The sequence below is a fragment of the Daldinia vernicosa genome (assembly GCF_022497035.1).
Source record: "Daldinia vernicosa strain CBS 139.73 unplaced genomic scaffold F5Y00scaffold_17, whole genome shotgun sequence".
Taxonomy (NCBI): Eukaryota; Fungi; Ascomycota; class Sordariomycetes; order Xylariales; family Hypoxylaceae; genus Daldinia; species Daldinia vernicosa.
The window spans coordinates 100,850-121,788 of NW_025953933.1; the positions used below are offsets into that span (position 1 = coordinate 100,850).

The 20,939-nt window shown below is 46.9% G+C and overlaps 6 protein-coding genes across 6 annotated transcripts; 4 read left to right on the forward strand and 2 right to left on the reverse strand.

Annotated features, from left to right (window-relative positions):
* The first annotated feature begins 1,110 nt into the window (after positions 1-1,110).
* Positions 1,111-6,483, forward strand: F5Y00DRAFT_234105 (serine/threonine-protein kinase gcn2). Its single transcript, XM_048007390.1, has 5 exons — positions 1,111-3,615; positions 3,676-4,014; positions 4,068-5,064; positions 5,127-5,533; positions 5,596-6,483. The coding sequence occupies exons 1-5, from the start codon at positions 1,291-1,293 to the stop codon at positions 6,319-6,321; spliced, it is 4,794 nt and encodes a 1,597-aa protein (XP_047865823.1). The 5' UTR covers positions 1,111-1,290; the 3' UTR covers positions 6,322-6,483.
* A 24-nt stretch (positions 6,484-6,507) lies between these two features.
* Positions 6,508-10,842, reverse strand: F5Y00DRAFT_45341 (Pet127-domain-containing protein). The gene has a single exon (XM_048013681.1). It carries the CDS (start codon positions 10,694-10,696, stop codon positions 6,971-6,973), a length of 3,726 nt encoding a protein of 1,241 aa, XP_047865824.1. The 5' UTR covers positions 10,697-10,842; the 3' UTR covers positions 6,508-6,970.
* Positions 10,843-11,139: 297 nt separating this feature from the next.
* On the forward strand, positions 11,140-12,536 carry F5Y00DRAFT_45363 (WD40 repeat-like protein). Its single transcript, XM_048013682.1, has 2 exons — positions 11,140-11,272; positions 11,337-12,536. The coding sequence occupies exons 1-2, from the start codon at positions 11,227-11,229 to the stop codon at positions 12,371-12,373; spliced, it is 1,083 nt and encodes a 360-aa protein (XP_047865825.1). The 5' UTR covers positions 11,140-11,226; the 3' UTR covers positions 12,374-12,536.
* A 162-nt stretch (positions 12,537-12,698) lies between these two features.
* Positions 12,699-14,063, reverse strand: F5Y00DRAFT_261003 (glycosyltransferase family 15 protein; the record flags this gene model as incomplete). Its single annotated transcript, XM_048011120.1, has 4 exons — positions 12,699-12,855; positions 12,907-13,525; positions 13,584-13,847; positions 13,907-14,063. 4 exons carry the CDS (start codon positions 14,061-14,063, stop codon positions 12,699-12,701), a joined length of 1,197 nt encoding a protein of 398 aa, XP_047865826.1.
* Positions 14,064-14,599: 536 nt separating this feature from the next.
* Positions 14,600-17,559, forward strand: F5Y00DRAFT_234108 (Spc98 family-domain-containing protein). The gene is made up of 2 exons (XM_048007391.1): positions 14,600-14,847; positions 14,908-17,559. The coding sequence occupies exons 1-2, from the start codon at positions 14,776-14,778 to the stop codon at positions 17,497-17,499; spliced, it is 2,664 nt and encodes an 887-aa protein (XP_047865827.1). The 5' UTR covers positions 14,600-14,775; the 3' UTR covers positions 17,500-17,559.
* Positions 17,560-18,335: 776 nt separating this feature from the next.
* On the forward strand, positions 18,336-19,736 carry F5Y00DRAFT_261005 (DUF572-domain-containing protein; the record flags this gene model as incomplete). Its single annotated transcript, XM_048011121.1, has 5 exons — positions 18,336-18,357; positions 18,449-18,552; positions 18,805-18,863; positions 19,042-19,084; positions 19,158-19,736. 5 exons carry the CDS (start codon positions 18,336-18,338, stop codon positions 19,734-19,736), a joined length of 807 nt encoding a protein of 268 aa, XP_047865828.1.
* Positions 19,737-20,939: the final 1,203 nt, after the last annotated feature.

Genomic DNA, 20,939 nt, shown 5'->3' on the forward strand with positions numbered 1-20,939 from the left:
GGAAGTATCGAATAATTCACCAGATTTCGAGATTCGACAGAAGCTATAGGTATTAGGTAGTAGGGAGCAAGGGCAGCCATCGATTATGTCGTTACAGACGTAAAGGTAATATCTCCTTGGGTTTAATGGGTCATCCTAGCTTGTGATGGATAGGCCCCATAAATTCCTAGAGTTTTGGCTGAATTACTTCTAGGCCATGAATGAAGCTGGTCTAACTCTAAATCTTCACCTGAACCTGCATTATGTCGACAAGTGACTGCTCCGGAGGGCGCTAAGGATATCTTAGCAGAGTATTCATCATCAGAAGAAGAATAAGAACAAGATATTGGAAGAAGAAATGCAAAAAGAAGACGCATCTGATAAGACATGGACGTCTTAAATTGAGGCGGAACTAAGCACGACAAAGGAATCCATCGAAAAGATGCTCGAAGATATCCTCGAAAATCGACAAAGCACACAAAAGCAATATGACGACCAAGGCAAAAGGGTCGAAGCCCTCGAGCAGGCAAATGAATAAACTTCATTGAGAGTCGAAGAGGCATACTTATTGATAGTAAACTAGCGGCGTTGCCCGTCCGCGCAACCGCGGACGGGGGAGAAGGGGGGGATTATGCGCACAACTGACGCCACAGCTAAAGTCTGGTAAAGTCTGGCCTCTGATTGGCTAGCCACACCTCAGCGCACGTCCGATGAATTTTTTGTAGAATCAATTGACCTATTCCAAGAACGTATAAAAGTTTTGATAATTGGTATCGTTAGATAGAGCTCGTTTTGCATGACCTTTCTATACCATTTGCACCTCTTGCAGACGTTATGCGATAGAATGGCAAAGGGAAAAGTCGCAAACTGCGGGGCGATTCTAAGTATCTGATTGGTTGGAAAAATTGTGGCGGTACTAATAAAATATATAAGACTTGATGTATAAAATGTATAATTCGGATTGAGTTACGTAAGTGGATCTGCGTACTTGAAGTGTTTAGTTCGGCAATCTAGCCTTAGGTACCTACATGTACCCATAATCAAGGCTAGTATGTACCTAGCTAGGCACCTAATGTATGTAGCACGTGGGACTCGTAGGCCGGATACACGTATGAATTTCACCCCACCATCAGTGAATCTCATCCTCGACTTAGACTTGTTACACCGCTATCAATTATTGATATAAGAAAATTTCTATATTACAAGTAGTGCTGTAAAATGGCCAGAGTTCAGTAGACGACATGCAGCTGCGGCTGTATGAGTCTTCATTCGTTCGTTTCTATCACCCGCGAATGATACTGAAATATCAAAATGGCTTGGAAGTCAAATGCTCCATGGAAAGGGCCCCAGCAGCTCACCACCAAAACCAACGATGATTCAAGCTACCCCGGGTTAAAGCCCGCCAGCCCGGACGTAGGCCATAAGACGCCGTATACTGACGTTCAAAATGAAGAAATCATGGTTCTCCAGGCCATCTATGGCGACGACTATATCGAGCACAAAGCTGCTAATAGTGCATGGATGAAGTCCGAGCCGTCCTTTGACATTCGTGTTAGGGCTTTATCCGATGAAGAAGTGGCTATTACGCTAAGTGTCGTGCTTACAGCTACGTATCCAAAGTCTGCGCCATTGCTCAGTCTTAAGGATGAGGGAAGTCTAAAAGAGTCTACTGTGTTTAAGCTACAGAAATTCATCGAGACGAAGCCCAAGTCCTTAATTACACTTGAACAGCCAGAACCAATGATACATGAGTTAGCGCAAGGCCTCCAAGATATTCTCGAAGATGCTGCTCAGGCAAAGGCTCAAGGACTGGAATTGCCCTCATTGGAGGAAGAGAGAGCAGCTCACGAAGCCGAATTGGCGAGACAAGCTAAAGAGCAGCAGGAAGAGGAGGATCGTAAAAGACAAGATGCAATAAAAGAAGAAGAAAGAGTGATGCAAGATATGATACAGAAGGAGGTAGACCGGCAACGAACGAAAATCAAGGAATCTAAAAAGAAAAACAAAACTCTAACTGCTTCAAGCCATACCCAAGACTCCCGTATCCTAGAAGCCGGAAAGGTTGAGTTCGACCAGGCATGCGAGGTTACCGATACTGCTGGCAATGTTTTTCTGTTTAATATCGTCACTGGAAGAAGCGAGTTTAGAAAGGGGCAAGTAGCAACCACATATATCGTCTGGCCTGAAATTTCTGGCGAACGAAACGGTCCAAGTTTGGCTCTTAAAGAATTCGAATTACGATCGACTTCTAAGGAACCCTCTCAATTTAAGAAGCAGTTACAAGTTCTCGAAGGAGAGTTGGATTCGGCCAAGAAGCTATCACATCGGAACATCCTTGAGCTCTTGAATTTCCGGATCGATCGAGACCACGGAGAGACCGAGTCGGCGTCAAAGACTTGGACCGCACGAATTTTAACTCCACTGGCAGATAAGGGTCCACTTGGCGAGCTGTTGGATCTTGCAGGAAGACTTGATGTTGGAAAAGTTCGTTCGTGGACTGCAGACCTTCTCGACGCTTTGGGCTATTTGCACGGTCATGGAATTACCCACCAAGACATACATCCCGGTAATATACTCCTATTTAGAGAGTCAACCGGCGACGTCATTCCAAAACTTTCGGATGCGGCATATCAGAGAGAAATGCACAATCTTTCCCATAGGTCTCAAAAGAATTCGTCGGCAAATGCAGCAAGGTCTACTTACTGGTTGCCGCCAGAGGTCGCTGGGAACTCAAGGCCGCAATTCACCCAAAAAACCGATATCTGGGACCTAGGTGTCGTTTTCTTACAAATGATCTTTGGTCTAGATGTATTTCAGAAATACCAGTCTCCAGCTGCTCTAATGGAATCGCTCTCTCTATCCAAACCACTACACGAACTAGTGGCTAGATTTTTCAAGCTTGATCCTAAGAAGCGTCCTCGTGCATTTGAGTTGAGTTCCAGTGAGTTTTTAGCAACTGATGCCCCTGTCATTATCGACGATACTTCTATTGTTTTCTCTCCTTCACAGTCTCTTGGCTCGTTGGCACAGGCTTTGCCTACGCGATCAAGGCGTGACTCTTCTGTTCGCGGGGCGACCTTTTCGAGGTATAAGGAAGACTTTGTTGAAGAAGCACGGCTGGGTAAGGGAGGTTTTGGTGAAGTTGTCAAGGCACGGAAAAAGCTCGATGGCCAAATTTATGCCATAAAGAAGATCACCCAACGATCCCAATCAAGCCTTACTGAGATATTAAAAGAGGTTAGGCTACTTTCTCAACTAAGTCACCCTGCAGTCGTAAGATATTACAATACCTGGCTGGAAGAAATACCCGACATGCCAGATTCGGAAGGGGATACATCAACTGAAGATGTCAACATTGATTCTAAGGGTACCGCTTCTCAAGGCATTGATATCCAATTCGCCGCTAGTACAGGTGGTTTGGACTTCATATCTTCGAGCCATCCCAATATAGAATTTGGCTACGATGACTCGGAAGTCGAGGACGATGAAGAAACAGAGGAAGACGAAGATGACGATGACGAGTCAGATGTGGGCTCCGAAATACATGATTCAATTCCTTCGCCTACGAGAATCAAGAGTAGCCAGAGACACTACAGGACCGTGATGTATATATCCATGGAATATTGTGATAAAAGGGTAAGCTTTCCCATCTTACAACCTATTAGCTGGTTGTAGACTACTGACCTCATAGGTAAGACGCTCCGAGATCTTATCCAGAGGAACCTCTGGAAGGAAGCCGAGGAGGTCTGGCGATTATTTCGCCAGATTTTGGAGGGTTTAGTTCATATACACGGCCTGAATATAGTTCATCGTGATCTTAAACCAGAAAACGTATTCATCGGCCTTGGCCCTGACGGGGTTAATAATGTTAAAATTGGCGACTTTGGGTTAGCTACCGCCGGCAATTTTGCCGTCGATAAACCAGCCGCTGGTAGCCTGGATACGGGCGATTTAACAAGAAGCATTGGAACATCCTATTATGTTGCCCCCGAAGTCCGAAGGACTGGCGGGGGTTCGTACACCTCAAAGGTCGACGTAAGTCATCCTATCACTCTGCCCTCTAGCCTTCCTTTCTAACCTAGTTCAAGATGTATTCTCTTGGGATCATATTCTTCGAAATGTGTTATCATCCGATCCTAGGCATGGAGAGAGCGGACAAGCTAGGAAAACTAGGAACCTCTTCTCTCCTTCCTGACGATTTTCAGCCAGGTGATAAAGTAAAATCAGATATTGTACTATCTTTGGTCACGCACGACGTAAAAGAGCGTCCGAGTAGCCTTGAGTTGCTACGAAGTGGGAAGTTGCCTATCCAAATGGAAAATGAGACGACGCGGAGGGCGCTCGCTAGTCTTACCAGTTCTGCTTCTCCTTATTATCCAAAAGTCGTTTCAGCTCTATTTTCGGCACCCCTAGAGCCTACGAAAGATTACGCCTGGGATATGACGGCACCTAATCCTACGGCGGCTGAGTTATTATATCAAAGTGCAGTTAAGGAAGAGTTAGTATCGGTATTCCGCCGTCATGGCGCAGTTGAAACACCTCGCAGTTCACTCTATCCTCGCTCTCCGCATTACCCCCCGAATCAGGATATCGTTCAGTTATTGGATCAGAACGGCACAGTAGTCCAACTACCGTTCGACCTCATGCTTGGAAATGCCAGAGCATTGGCTAAACATACCAATATCTCCAAAGTTCGGAAATCTTTCACCTTCGGTAACGTTTACCGGGACAGACGGAACGGCGGACAACCGCTCATGGTTGGTGAAGTTGATTTTGACATCGTCTCCACAGACACTTTGGATCTAGCTTTGAAAGAAGCCGAGGTTATCAAAGTGCTAGACGAAATTATAAACGCGTTCCCCTCGACATCACCAATGTGCTTCCATCTCGGCCATTCTGATTTACTGCAGCTTATATTTGACTTCTGTAACGTGGATTTGACCGCAAGGCAACTGGCGGCCGAGTCTCTCAGCAAGTTGAACATTCACTCTTATACATTTCAAAAGATCCGGGCGGAGCTTCGTTCACCTATGATTGGAATATCTGTAACTAGTATTGAAGATCTCCGGCGATTTGATTTCCGAGGTACGTGTCTGACTTTCAAAACCTAATGAAGGGTCCAGGAAAAGAATTAACAAGAAAGCTAGATACCCCAGCAAAAGCCTTCGCTAAGCTCAAGACAATCTTCGAGGGAAGTCGAATGTATGAAAAATTACAACCGACCCTTGCCCATCTGAAAGATGTAGTCGAGTATACGAAACGCCTCGGCGTCCATGCGAAAATTTACATTAACCCCCTAAGTAGCATTAAAGAGAACTTCTTCTCGGGTGGAATACTATTCCAGTGCCTATATGATAAAAAGTTCAAAGATGTATTTGCCGCTGGTGGTCGTTATGATAGTCTAATCAAAGCACATCGGCCAAAAATAGGCGAAGGACCTCACGCAGTTGGTTTCAGCTTGGCATGGGAAAAGCTAGCACGGTTACCGAAAGCCGGAGGGAAATTCTTAAAGAAGCTTGAGGAAGAAACATCCGGAATCTTTAATACTAAGCGAGTAAGTCTAACGACGAAATTCTACTTGTATACCGTATTCCAGCCTGATCTAACATCTCCCAGTGCGATGTACTGGTAGCCAGCTTCGATGCGCAAACTCTCCGTACGGCGGGTATCGAAATCCTTTCGATGCTATGGTCCCACGACATCAGCGCCGAGCTAGCTCGGGATTCCCGGTCGCCGGAAGAACTTACGTCGAGGAATCGCGATGAGACGTATTCATGGATCGTCATTATAAAACAGGACAACGTACTAAAGGTCAGGACGATGGATCGCAAAGATGTCCCCGACGCCGAGATCTCAACATCCCAACTCCTCCCCTGGCTACGCGCCGCGCAACGCGAGCGCGGAACCACGAAGCAATCCGATGCCACCGGCAGCACAGCCCCCATCGCCCAAAGCGGTACCGTATCCGCAAACCCGAACCAGGAAGTCAGCGTGCTAGTCGCCGGCACCAAGTCCAAGAAATTCAACCGCTTGGTAGTAATCGAGCAAGCGCAGGCCAACGCCGCGGGCCTATTACAGACATTCCTCGAGGGCCCGATCGCAGCCGTCGAGACGTCGGACGTAGTTCTAGATCTGATCCAAGAGACGTCGTTATCGGAAGCCGAGAGCTGGCGCAGAGCCGAGCAGTCCGTCGAGAAGAACGAGCGCAGGTATCTCCGCGAGATCCACGAGATGCTGCTGGCGTGGCGCGCCGAGTGGGAGAACACGGACGGAGCCAGTCGTCATGCGTTTGTGTATAATTTTAGGACGACCAAGTGTATCTACTATGATCTCGGGGCGTGAATGTACGTGGTTGTTTTGCGGATACGTACGGTTGATAGCACGATAGGGTGACAACCTGGGTAATAGGGGAAAGGGGGGGAGGCTTGGCTATTGGCTACGTGTAGATACCCTAGGGAATTAACTAATTATGCTACGTACGACTTCACACATGAGTATCAATGCTAAAAACAAGTTAATATGACACCGCCAAAATATATATGTGCTTATAACTCTGATATAGATAGCTAGTAAGTATACATTTTTAGAGAGGGGATATGGGATAAATATATAAATCTAAAGTGCGTAAATATAAAGGTGAAGCAGAACAATCATTGACCTACAACCTAATCGTTAACGAGTCCTCGGGGATGTGAATTCATACACGTCATATATACAGCGTTAAATGTACAGAGTTGAGACGGACTGCTTCCACGCAGTGTAGCATACCAGCCACCACGGGAGATAGCCGAAGACTTTTATAACCCCCTCGCGAACCCATACTTTTTTATGCCAAATCACCCCCACCCACTATCGTATAAAATAAATTCATAGCGCCATTGGCCGGATGTTAGGTAGATATACAATGGAGTCTGTTGTAGCGCCATAGACAGCATAAGTCTACGGCCGACGTAAGATCTAACTTATTTTTCCCTGGCCCATCTACTCCTCCCTAATTATGCTCATCCTCCTCCATCTCATCTCCTACCAATTCCTCCACCAGCGTCGGGGTATTCGGATTCGGCTTTCCAAATACTTCCTCCCACTGTAGTGATTTCTCCTGGCCAACAACATGGACGGGACGCTGCTGGGCCTTCATGGTCTCCGAGGCTCTAAACCTACGACCAGCCATCGTGCGTTCCTCGAGGCTGCCGCGGAACATCTTGTACCATTGCGATTCTTTGTTGCCCGTGTCCTCAAACACCCCTCGCCGCCTCGCCTGGCACTGTCGGTAGATGGTATTGGCGCGCTTGGCCGCGATCTCCTCGATGTTGTACTCCACAACCCAATCATCAGACCGAACTAATCTTTCCGGCCTTGTCACATATTCACCGTTAACTTTGTTTCTGATCGTTAAGACCAGACCTAGTAGATTTTGGTCGATCTCCTCTTCAGCCGGCGTAGCATTTTCTGGGGTCTCTCCTGAGGCCGACTCTGGAGAAGCATCCTGTGTATCCTCTGTTTTCTCTGTCCCAGTCTCAAGGATCTCCGCTTGGCCTTCGATCGCCGATTCTATCGGAGCCTCTGAGATAGAACTAGTGCCATCGGTTCGAGGTTCGAGCTGTTCTTCTTTGGAGCGGGCAATGAGCTGACCGAGGATTCGCTCAAATTCTTTAAGTTTGGACGAGTCGTCTATAGAGCCCTCCGCTTGATCAGACAGCGCCCTCTCGTCAATCCTTTGGGTCATTCTCACAATGAGATCTTTCAACGGCGACATAGACGAAGCCGCATTGAGATCTCTCTTCGATTCCTCTTCCTCCAATTCGTCGTCAATATCCTCAGTTTCTTCTTCGTCTTCTTCCTGGTCTTCCTCCTCCTCCTCCTCCTCTTCAACCTCTCTGGTTGTACTGACGTCCTCTTGTACTTGTGATGCTGTCTCCTCGATGGAGGCTGGACTATCTAACTCAGATATGGCATTCTTAGGCTCATCATTAGTCGCGGGTGATGTAAATGTTTCAGGCTCTGGTTGCGTCTCTAAGCCGTTATCTTGTTGTATACTTATTTCTTCTGGTTGAGAATCTGCATTCTCACCTTCGCCAGAGGTGTGTTTGGACGTTTCTTCGATTTGTGACTGCTCTGTATCAAGTTCAGGTTCAGATACGGATTGCTCACTACTGGGTTCCGGCTCCGGTATCTCTTGAGTGGAAGTAGGGTCGTCCTCATCAGCAGTCGCCTCTCCCTCGACCGGCGCGCTCAGTGTCGGCTCTGATTTAGCGGATCTGCTATTGGTAATGGCGCTGAGTAAGGCATCAACATATCCCCGCGCTTCAGTGGACGATTTCGCGTGAAGGAGCCCGCTCTGTTCCAGAGCGTCTTCGATTGCTTCCCTCACAGCGCCGACGCCGACTTCGTCGTCATCCACAGCATCTTCGACCATCTGACGCACTTCATTCCAAGCATCCAGACTCGACCTTTCCTGAGATGAGGTAGGTTTTTCAATTCCCTCAACCTCTCCCTGAACCACGTTCTCGTTTTCATCAACAGACTCGGGTTCGGCCTCGGGTTCGGCCTCGGCTTCAACTTCCGCTTCCGCTTCCGCTTCTGCCTCCTCTTTAGCTAAACCAAGAACCTCCCTTTCAAATGCTTCAATAGACGCCCTATTAGCATTTTGAACCTCATCAATATCTTCCTGGGACACTGGCTTTGCAAAGATATACATGAATGGCGCGTTCGCTGACGTCCTTGTCTCGAAGTGCATTCGGAGAGATTGCTCTGGGAACTTCTTGCTGGCGCGGTCCAGAATATCATTAAGTAAGGCGAGACTGAGTTTATATTCCCTGTCGCCGAGAGTGGTGTTCGATGTTCCGTGTAATGCAAGGTCCATTTCACTTATGGGGATGTATTGGAAGCCGAAGATACGTTGAGTGTTGTGGAATGCGACAAATATGCCGTCCATTCTACCCATACGGACTTGGAGAGAATATTTCAAGAATGCGGAACGAATCATATCGTAGTATTCTCGTTCGAATGACTCCCACTGGCCGAATCGGTTACGAATTTCGTAGCCGAGACCTTTCTGAAATCCTTTCGCATCCATACGAATGGATACAACTGCACGCGTCTTAAGGTCAAACATACCTGACCCAGGCACCCTTGGATCGTGCGCATCTAATTGAGAACGCATCATGAAATCAAGGAATTTGGTATAGTGAAAGGCTTCTTCGGCATTTCGCTCTTCTTCGGTGATCTGGTCGGAGTTGGTATGTCTGTACCGCTCGTATTCTTCTTTAGAGAGAGTGAGAAGTTTCTCCATGGACTTCCCAAGCATGCTCAAGATATTGGCCGTGTCAAATTCCTTATCAGCATCTATGGCGTAAGTGCCATCTTTCCAATGCAAGAATACTGCCGCCGGACCTTTCATAATCTTGGTGAACTGAAGAGAATCCGTGTTGAAACCCTTTGACAGCATTGACGTGTTGATTTCTCGCCAGGACGACAGGAGATAGTGGAAGTGAGAAAGCATGGATGTCATACTTGAGGTCGAACCCGTGTATCTCTTGCCATGTTGTTTCGCCATACCAATAAGTGTAGAGTCCTTAGATGAGGTCACATACTGCTTCAGAGCGTTGAAGTCGAATTCTTGAATTGGCATAATCTCTGAGAGATATGGGTCGAAGTTGTAGACTCGGGAACGAGGATCTTGTAAGTGATAGACGCCGGGGTTAAACAGGACCCTGTCAAGACCGTAGGACAATCCCGGGACTGACGGATGAACCGTATGAACGGGTTCTGGACGTAGATCATTGGCGGATATAGTACTGATATCCAAAGGTGGTCTTTTATTCGACTTGGTCCCCTTTTCTGACTCTTTTGCTTCCGATGCATCTTCGCCGATGATTTTATAATTACCCCAAACATCAGCGCTGTCCACGTTTCGCATTCGCTCGCGAGGAGCGCTAGACGAGACTCCTTTTTTAGATTTGGCTTCTCCCTTCGGAGCCTTTGAAGCTACCTTCCTGATCAGCTTAGGAGCCGTCTTCTGCTTTGGCTTTTCGCGGCCCGCCGCCCTCTTCGCAGCCTTCTTAGAGCGGCCACTTGAAGTTGCAGCCTGCTCCGTTGCAGCCTGCTCCGGTGCACCATCAGCCGTCGCTATATCTTCTTCGCTTGATGCTTTTCGCTTCGACTTCTTCTTTGGTTCCTTCTTCTCTGAAGAATCTTGTGACTTTTGAGTCCCTTCATCGTTGTCCGCAGATTCTGTCTTCTTGGCCTTAACCTTAGCCTTAACCTTAGCCTTAGTCTTGGGGATTGCTTCTGGCTCTAAGTCTTTTTGGTTGACCTGATTACCAGGCTTTCCGATATGGTCGACATTAATGTTCTGCGCAGCGAGAACATTCTTTAATGCTTGAAGCGCGCCTTGCAGAACTTGTAGCTGGCGTTCACCCTCAGCCTGGGCGGCGAGATTCTTTTCTTCCTTTTGAGCCTTCTTCTTTTTCTTCTTCTTCGGCGCTTCTGGTGGTGGGGGTTCTATATTTTCGGCACCAGTAGAATTCGGCGTTGAGGTTTCGGCCGTGGGCGCAAGAAGGCGCGATGTGCTTGAGAGATGTCGGCCATTGCCATTATGACTAGGGATCAAGGTGGGACGGAATGTCAGTGACCTTGTCGAATGACAGGCAAGACATGATGTGCATATGTATGAGGTTCCGATACGGCGTGCGCTTCGGCTGCTCAATCGAAGCATTGCAAACGCTCTGCGTCAAGCCCTAGTCTAATCTCCTAGAAAATCACTTGATCTTTTAATACAAGTCGTAGCAATGTAAGTAACTTGTTGAAGCTTTACAAAAAAAAAAAAAAAAAAATCTGGATTCTGGAGCCGGTGTAAAGCTAAAATAAAGTCTTTATCGATAAGTACTGGTATTTAGTTTTGACGGTACATTATTAGTGGCGGGCGGCCTTTGATAAGATAAGACGTCACTCGGCGGCCCGGGATAGACTTAATTAATAGTACTCAACCACGCCCTTATTCATTCATTCATTCATTCATTCATTTATTCAATTCACCCAACCATAACAAATTCTTTGTTGTTAATTTTTAATTACCAGATAATAAATCCAGAGCTTACTCCCACAGCTTTCCTCTCCTCTTGGACTTTCTAAGCTTCGAGGAAAAGTGGAGACAATTTGTACGATGCAGAGGTGACTGACCTCGATCTCGGGCGTATAAGTGGTTGGAATCTAACTAGGTCATGGATATCGACGCGATATCAAACAATGACTTTTCCGGACAAGCCAATCGCTCACCTACTAGGTTCTAATGGTAAGTCGCATCTTACTCTAGAGACGACCCAGCCATAAGTCGCTAATTCAGCATCCACCCACAGGCCCCGTTCACGCGCTCGCGTACTCGGCCTCGCCGGGGACGTACATCCTAGCCGGCTCCGCGGACCGGTCCATCAGGCTGTACAACCCGCAGCCCAGCACGTCTATCCACCCAAATTCGCATATCACTAAGAAGAGCAACCCTGGACCCCCGGTCGTACCGGAAGGTCGCCTTATTCAGACGTACTCGGCGCACGGGTACGAGGTGCTATCGCTGACCGTCGCCTCGGACAACGCGCGCTTCGCGTCGTCAGGCGGTGACCGCGCCGTCTTCCTATGGGACGTAGCATCGGCGCAGACACTACGGCGCTTCGGCGGCACTCAGCAAAGCCACACCGCGCGTATCAACTGCGTAGCCTTCGCTGGTGAGGACGATAGTCTTCTCGTGAGCGGTAGTCTTGATACCAGCGTGCGAATCTGGGACGTGAAGAGCAACTCCCTCAAGCCGATCCAGGTCTTAACCGAAGCCCGCGACTCCATCAGCGCTGTTGCCGTGCGCGGATCCGAGATCGTTAGTGGTAGCGTCGATGGACGCGTTAGGACGTACGATGTGCGTATGGGGCGGTGTACCACTGATGTCATTGGTCCTAGCGTTACAAGCCTGTGCTTAACGAAAGACGGAAAGGCTATGTTGGTGAGCAGTCTCGATAGTAAGCTCCGCTTAATGGATAGGGAGAGTGGAGGATGTCTAAAGACATACTCTGATCCTGAGTGGAAGAATGAAGACCTACGTGTCCAGTCTATTCTTGGTGGGAAAGAGCAATTCGTCCTGGCGGGGGATGAGATGACAGGTGCGCCTGGTCGGCACGGAGAAGGGAGGATATGGGCATGGGATGTTCTCACGGGGGAGTTGAAAGCTAAAGTAGTTGTACCCTGGGGACCTGCTGGTCTTGAACCAAAGAAGTTCATTGGTAAAGATGGTAAGCCCAAGGAACGTAGCAATGTCCTAAGTTGCTTTTCTTGGAGGGAGAATGGATTTGGGGATCAATATTGTGTTAGTGGTACATCTGGTATTGTCACGGTATTTGGATATAATTGATACAAGTCTTCCCTAACCTAGATCATTCAAATAGTCTTGCGATTTCATAAAGGATATCCAACGTATCAAACAGCATACTTTGACACCTAGTACGGACAATCCTTAATATCGGATCCAGGCAAAAATAGTTGGTTGATTATACCATGCCAACCTAAGAAAACAGTCCTCCTTCTATGAAGCACCCTCTCCTTCTACGCCGAACACCGCATGCCGCCATGCTATCCTTATCCGTAATGGGATTTCCCAGACATTAGTACAGCATCGGACAATGTCGTGCAGCCATTGTACTTTTACCTATCCTAAAACCTCCCTTTTGAGGTCACATTCAACCCATTCCAGCGACTTTGAACCAGTTAGGTCGGCAGTCTTCTTTATTTAACCATTGCTCGCCATCAGTTAGACGACCGGTAACACAGCCTCTGCATTTCGGCGAGTTAGGGCAATTAAAGAAAGGAATATGTTGGTATCCGATGTCGCGGAACCTAGAAGAGGTTAGCATACTGAATTCGTTGCTATAGGACGAGAATACTCACCAATGAATCTTGCTCTTGTCCTCGAATAGACCAAGTGCTATACTGTGTACAGGTGCATCACCCCATCTTTCATAGAAGAAGCCACCAGCACGATCCAAGTGGTTGAAGTAGTCCTCGTATGCCTGGCTTCGCCAGAAATTCATATCCGCGATCTCGAAGTTAGTCCAGAAGTGGCACGTCGAATAACCATTCGCCTGCTCCCAGTGGACAGGACGCCGTTGCTTATCAGTCAACCACTGCTCGGCCCTGTTCTCGTGTAGATACTCTGGATGCTGCGTGATGAATTTGGTTGTCTCCGGCCATAGAGTCGGGATTGACTTAGGAGCATCGTAGAGGGTGATGGTAAAACCGTATGTCTTGTTGTTGTCCTGCATGTAACGAAATACGTCATAGTCCACGTCGCAGAAGAAATGGACATTAGGTTCGACACGCCAGTAGTACTGCATGTCTTTTAGCGCAGGGTGCTTATAGAAAAGTCCACTGTTCCATCGACACATCTTGTGATACGAAATTTTGTCGGCATATTGGACTTCATTCTCCTCGAGAATCTTGACTGATTCCTTGTACAAGTCGTCATTGATCCAAGACGGTGTATCCCAGTGTTCATTCGGAATAAGTTCTACAGTGCTAAATTAGTATCAACCCTATCGAGAAGCCCATAGTCGCATTGCACTTACCATATCGCGTTTCAGCCTTAGTCGCCGCTCGTGTCCTTCTCTTGAATTCCTCGGTAAAGGGGACGTCGTTAAAGAATGTCCACGGATAATTGAATTTGGAGTTCCATGTTCGTTCCAAGTCCTGCATCGACTGCAATATTCCATCTAGCTCCTCGTTTCGTACTAGCGTCAGGATCGTCGCATTGATTCTCGAGGTACCAGCGATGCCGGGGGCGTACCCCCCTTCGGTTGCGCGTACGAGTTTACCTTCGGGCTCTCCCGTGGCTATTCAGATTGTTAGACGTAGCCCACAGCGAATAAAGAATAAACTAGGGAAGACTCACGATCCAAATTAGGATCCCTTTCGATGGTACCGTGGAAGTCGGCAGAAGTCTTTATGCTGGGTACACCAGAAGCCGGGCGCCATATCGTGTATAGGAAAAAACAACAGACTATAAAGACAGCTAGCGCAAGAGCGCGGACGGGCCTTGCGATGGCCATTATAGTAGTTGCTGTTTTATATTCATTAACTTCACCAAAAGGTCTACCGCCCCAAGTTCGTGTCTACTTCGAGAGAATGATGTCAAAGAATGAATAGCCTAGAATATCGCAGAAGCGATCATAATAAGGCAGAAAAAGAGAATCAATTAAGTGATGGGAAATGTACAGGTGAATAGAAGGGTTTCGTCAGGAGTCGTGGCCCAAATGGCACATGTTTAGAATATTCAGAATGTTCAGAATGTTCAGAATGTTCAGAATGTTCAGAATGTTCAGAGGGATGGATTAGGTACGGGCTACCTATGAGGTATCGGAAAATCTTGGTTACGCTGTAATCTGTTGTACATAAAATCGAAAGTGGGTACCGTATAAGCAAGTGGAAAGGGGGAGCCACAGTGTTGGAAGCACGTGATATATGAAGTAATGCATTATCCGCACTGTTAAAACCTGTCATACCCCGGCACAACCCCAGTAATTAGTGTACAGATCGCGTCGACGCGTATCAATTTGATAAGGTTTTATTAGATAAGCTTCCGAATATGGGCCTTAACTTCAATGCACCTCCTAAAGGCCTTGGATACATGTGTACATCCATATGTTGTGAAAGAACATGCGATTGGGAAAATGTCGGGTTAATGAATGAGCCTCATAATATTTCATTCTAGCCTTGCTTGAAATATTAGCCTTGTACGAATAAAACAATAAAACATTCAGTATGGCACACGCCGCGACATTAGGCGCATTAACTGAGGAGTTGGTCGAGATCATCACTTCGACATCAAGCCAGGTGGGTAGGGTAGACTATTACTATTTACCCTATTTCACACTCACTTACACATGTCGATAGTCAGATCCTGGGCGTTTTAATGTTCTCAAAGAGTCTAGCTTGCGAAGACTTCGTCATCACAGCTTTCTACGTACGAACCAATTTGATGTTGAGGATAAACTCAACGGGCTCGAAGAGCATTTTTGTGTCATCAACAAAGATGGGTTGGCAGATGCGTTAAGGGAACGTTTAGACGCTCTTCCACATGTTTCTAGCAAATTGACACCCGAAGTCCTCCACTTCTTGTTGCTACTTGAGGATCAGCCTGTTCAGAAATCTAAGCTAGCTGACCTAAAGTTACTCAAAGACTTGAGCGAAAATATTGGCCCTCCTCTTAAATGGGAAGACATCGCTAAAGAAGAAGGCTGGGATCAAGATCGCGACCTCTGGAAAAATGTCAAGTTTGGCGGGGATAGTTCTGAAGACGAATATCTTGAAAGTGTATCTGATCTGTCCTCTAACGCCGAGCTCACCTCGGCATCAACCGTCGAAACACAATATCAGAAATCTCCCACCGACTTCCTTATCGAGTCTCAAGATGAGAAACTACTAGAACAAGTGCAAGCAACTCAGCATTGGAGGAATGCGACGCCATCGAAGGAACCAACAGGAAGATCTCATAAGATCACCTTATCCGAGTTTCACGTCGTGCGCGAAGTGCTTTTCATGCTAAATGGTCTTGAAAATACCCTATTCGACGGACAAGGGGTACCTTCGTTACAATTCCAACTGAAGCATACCTCCTGGGAACTTTATAAGGCGCTACTAGGCTCCTTCGGCGAAGCTGGCCGACAACTGTCCATCCTTCGCGAGTTTATAAAGCAGCCCCAGAATATACCGCTATTACAAGTATTCCGAGAGGCAGTTGAGGATCGACTTCGATCATTCGACCGCGAAATTTCGAATTTTCAAGCCCGATACGTAGATATTCAGCAAGACGTTGTGATCAGTCTGGTCCGAGTTCTAGATGATATAAAACCTCATCTACAACCACTTATTAGCATTTCGGAAATTATCCAGCAGCTCCAACGATCAAGGTACCCTCGTCCGTTTTATTACTTGGAACTTCTTTTTGAGGCTGCTGAACTTGCCCAATTGGAGGGACACGATGCGGTGTATCAGTTTATTGCTGCCTTATTTTTCGAGTGTTTCCAAGTTTACCTTCGATCTATTCGTCTTTGGATGGAGGCTGGAGAGCTCATAGGTGACGATAAAGCTTTCTTCATCTCTAGCTCGCCGAGCAAAGTCCCCATGAGCCAAGTATGGTCAAATCAGTATACTTTGCGAAAAACAACCGACGGCACATTATATGTACCACGATTTCTACGACCAGCTGCGTCAAGAATACTCACCACCGGCAAGAGCGTCGTTGTACTTAAGCTCCTTGGAAAGTATCAGTCAGCCAATACTCATATGGCGGACTCGCCCATAGATGTTAACAGAGACCTTATATCGACATATGGCGTCTTCGCGCCATTTTCCGAAGTCTTTGGCGATATTTTTGAGAAATGGATGGAGAGTAAACATCACGCTGCATCTACAACTCTTCGACGGACTCTCTTCGAGTCTTGTAGTCTCTGGTCAGTTATGGATGCGCTTCGGCAAGTATACCTTATGTCCAATGGGGCACAGTCCGACCTCTTCGCTTTTGCTATCTTCAACAATATGGATCTCCTCAATTCAAACTGGCATGATCACTTCAACTTGACCGCTCTAGCACATGAGACATTCAGTACTATTATTAACGCTCATCGACTAGCCGTTAGCGTGGCCACAGATAGTCTTACAGATGATGTAAAAGATATTCGAAGATCGGTTCGCAAGGGTCTGCCGCTTGTTAGGATCCTCTATCGTTTGTCCTGGCCGATCAGGATTATCTTATCAGATGAGAGTCTTGTCCAATATGAAGCAGTCTTTACTTTCTTACTGCAGCTTCGTCGGGCTACTTACGTCCTTCACAAATACCGCTTAGTCTCTGACAACATTGCGGGTACACCGAATACGTCATCGGACCAAACAACCTATTATGGCCTCAGAGCGAAACTCCTGTGGTTCTGCAATACGCTTCGATCCTACCTAATTACGTTGGTCTTAGAGCCACTCACGGCTGAGCTTCACCAGAACCTTCGGCATACAGAGGACATAACTGCTATGACCGCATTACACAGTGCGTATACAAAACAGGTCATCAGCGAAGTGTGTTTAGGCAGCAAGCTTGATCCTATCCGAGAATGCATTCTGGACATGTTTGATCTTACTATCAGGCTCCAGGATGCACGCCAGCTAGAATCCGAACGGGAACAGGAAGAGGAACAGGAGTTATCACGATTATCAGTAATGTCTTCACCCATGAAGCATAGTCGACGGTATATGGGGAGTGGCGAGGAGGAAGACGAAACATTTCTCTTGGATCAGGACAAGACGTCGATGATGCAAGATAAGGAAAAGACGTTCGCCGAAGTCCTTAGTGACATACGAGCGGACATGGATCGCCACTTGAAATTCATTTGTAGCGGGCTGAGAGGAGTTGCAAGGGCCAGTGGCGACGCTGCTGCAGGAAAATGGGACACCTTAGCGGAAATGTTCGAGGCTGGGATTCGAGATCGAAGATGAATCTGCTCCATAGTGGACAATTCTACAATCATCAATAACACACAAAGGGTTAAATAATGGAACAGTCTATGATAGTAATAAGCTTGCGTAAGATCCATCTAAGTTCTAGGAGGTAGTAATATTGGATCTTAATAAGATCGTCGGTGACGTTCCCCCAGAATACCTATGGCACTGGGACCAATCTATGTCGCTGACGAATCTCGTTTAACAGCCCTAAAAAAGCATCATAATTCGACCTTCCTACATACATACCACCGATGGCAAGTCATTTCTTCAGATCCAGTCCGAAATTTATGACCTAGTATGACGGAGGCATGCCTGGTTAGCCCCATTAGATCGAAACCAGATTTGGTGTAATGCATCTATCATCTCATATCTACACGAAGGAATTAACGAGGCTTGAATTATAGATTGGTCCCAGTTTATAAAGTCTTGGCATGCATCATACCCGCACGGGGAAGTGGAGCAAATCTTATCAATACCGGACATGATGTATCTTCGTATCTTTTCTAAAAGCCCCAATTTCAGCCGCAGTCTTCAAGGTGAGCGTCCTGGCGTCACGGTGAATAACCAGGTAAGTGAGGTTGAACACCACGTGACTAGCGCCACATCTCCACCTGATACCGTACCCGAAATAGGTACCTACCAATCAACTGCTACCTCACATTTAGTACATTCTATTCTATTCTGGTACTACATTTATCTTATCGCCTTACGATTATTCACGTCTTCAAACGCATCGCCATAAGACGCGTCTCATCGAAACGAAGTAGTTACCTAGGAACGAATAGCCCCACAAACTCGACTTCCCCGTTCATCTCGTAAAGTCAAGGACCATGTCTGAACGAAAAGTTCTCAGTATGTCTTCCCCCAACCATGGTTCTATATCATCTTCAACCCCTGAATAATAGCCATCGCTTTGTCCGCTTTCAGTCCTAACTGTTTGCAGCCAAATACTACCCCCCTGACTTCGATCCAAGCCAGATCAAGAGGGTTAAGGGGCCTAAAAATGCCGGCCCAAAGGTTCAGACTGTCCGCCTGGCAGCACCATTGGTATGTGAAGTCTTCGAAATATATTTTTATGTTATCCTTCGATCCCGATATATTCCTTTTATATAGAAGCTAACGTGTTTGTAGTATGTAATGTTCTTGGAGTAAATATGCCTCTAGAGTGAGCCACGTATTAATACTTGGCAGTTCTATGAAATGTACTACATGTGGAGAGTACATCTACAAAGGTAGAAAGGTACGAGTCTAATCCCAGGATGTCCTCTGGATGGCACTCATGCTAATATTAAAATTTAGTTCAACGCGCGAAAAGAGACGCCCCTAGACGAGAAATATCTAGGCATTCAGATTTTCAGGTACATGCCAAGCGTCTACCTTTCTCATACTTTATTATCCTCGATGAAGCTAACATATTCGATAGTATGTTACAACTTATTCTTCTTCTTTGCCTATCCTATGCAGCAATCAATTACCAAGTATCCCTATATAATACTAATATAAGACAGGATTCTATATCCGATGTACAAGATGCAGCGGACAAATCACATTCAAGACAGATCCCAAGAACCAAGACTACGTATGTCCCAGTCCCAGTCCTCTACTAACGCAACACCATATGAATTCCGTTCGTTCTCTAACCTCAATCATAGGCCTGCGAGAGTGGAGCAAAACGGAGCACAGAGCCATGGCGAGTAGGAGTGGATGAGACGGACGAAGAGCGGCTAGACAGGTTAGAGAAGGAGGAAGAGGAGCGGAACGCCATGGTAGAGCTTGAGGCCAAGACCGTAGACGCGAAGCGTGAGATGGCGGTCGCGGACGCCCTAGACGAGATACGCACGAGAAATGCCCGATTAGAACGTGCGAATCAGGATGGCGTAGAAGTGGGCGTTGCGCTACCCATCGATAATGAAGCGGAGCGGCAGGAGAAAGAAGACGCAGAGGCGGCAAGAAGGGCTTTTGAGTTCGCGAGACAGGTCGACCGCATGACCGAAGACGTTATAGACGAGGAAATGGATGACGTGGCGTCCGCTTCGACGTCGGTGCTCACGCCCGGAAGTAGCGGTAACGGTAACAGTACCCTCCAAGCCCAACCAGCAACAGCGTCATCATCGTCGGCGGCAAATGTGCCATCTAAGGACATGCCGCCCCCATCATTCAAGCGGGTAGTAAAGAAGAAAAAGGATCACGCGGCAGCGCTCGGTATCAAGAAGAAGACCCCTCTCGTATAAATGAGTCGAGATTGCAATTAGTTATGACGACTCGGGTGGCATGTGATAGCGTGGTATAGCATAGCATAGCGATGGATATTAGGCCGGTTTACAAATGACAATACGGAGCCGCGACTCCATCCAATAATGAAGATAATCTTAAGCATAACAAACGTATCTCCATAGTTGGCCGTCTGCCGGCAAGCCGCGATGATTAAACCAACTCTTCTCAATGGAGAAGTCTCCATTTCTATCAGAAACCCCTGTCCCGTTCAAGCCGACACGCATTTGCCAAAGACGAATTAAAAGTATCGTAGTTCCATGAGGGGGTTCTAACAGCGGGTATCGTTGGGCAACGTGATGTGCTTCGACATATCTTACCGACATTCCACCCCGGGCTACCAGGGACGTGCAAAGATCGACATCGTATCCCGCGTCCCGCATGGATCTGTCGGTTCCGCAATCTAGAGTAATCTTCGTCTGTAATTTCAGTCATGATTGAGCGGATTTATTTGGAAATGCAGATTCGGGATAAAAGATATAAATATTTATATTTAGAAATAGGTAGATATGTAGGAATGTTCATCGTAGAGCAACCAGATCGGAGTAAATTTCGCCAACAAATGAGACTCATGCTAGACGATTAGAAGATATACCAGGCACAATAAATAAAAAATTGAAAAAAAAAATAAAAACCAAGAAAAGGCAACAAGGTATAAGCAATTGGCCCATAGAAGTGTCACAAGATTACTATAAGAGCGGTCAATATGTCACAATATGCCAGCACACGTCAAGCGCAACAAGAAAAGACAGAAAAGGTTTGAGATGGATGTTCGCGATCATCCCGGGTATCCGGGGGATCATCAATCAATCAGATTCGTGTTCTCGTACGACTCGTCTATCACGGTCGCTTAGTGGTTCTCGTGTGTGCGTTGCCTAGAATACCACTACCACAAAATTCCCGACGACTTTGTTGTCCGACGCCCTTCGCCAGAACTGCTTTGCTTTGCGTTGCGTTTGCGTTTGCTGATTAAACGTACACTCTTCCCAATCGCTTTCCCATGTAATGTAATAACTCCCCAGCCGTGGACCTGAAACCCGCGCTCCCTCGCGGGCGGTCGGCTGTCCGTCGTAAATCCCGACTAATGCAAGGATTCCCGCTTATATGCGTGTGTATTCGCCTTCCTAATAGAATCCGGAACGCCTCACAAAGTGTTCGTTCAT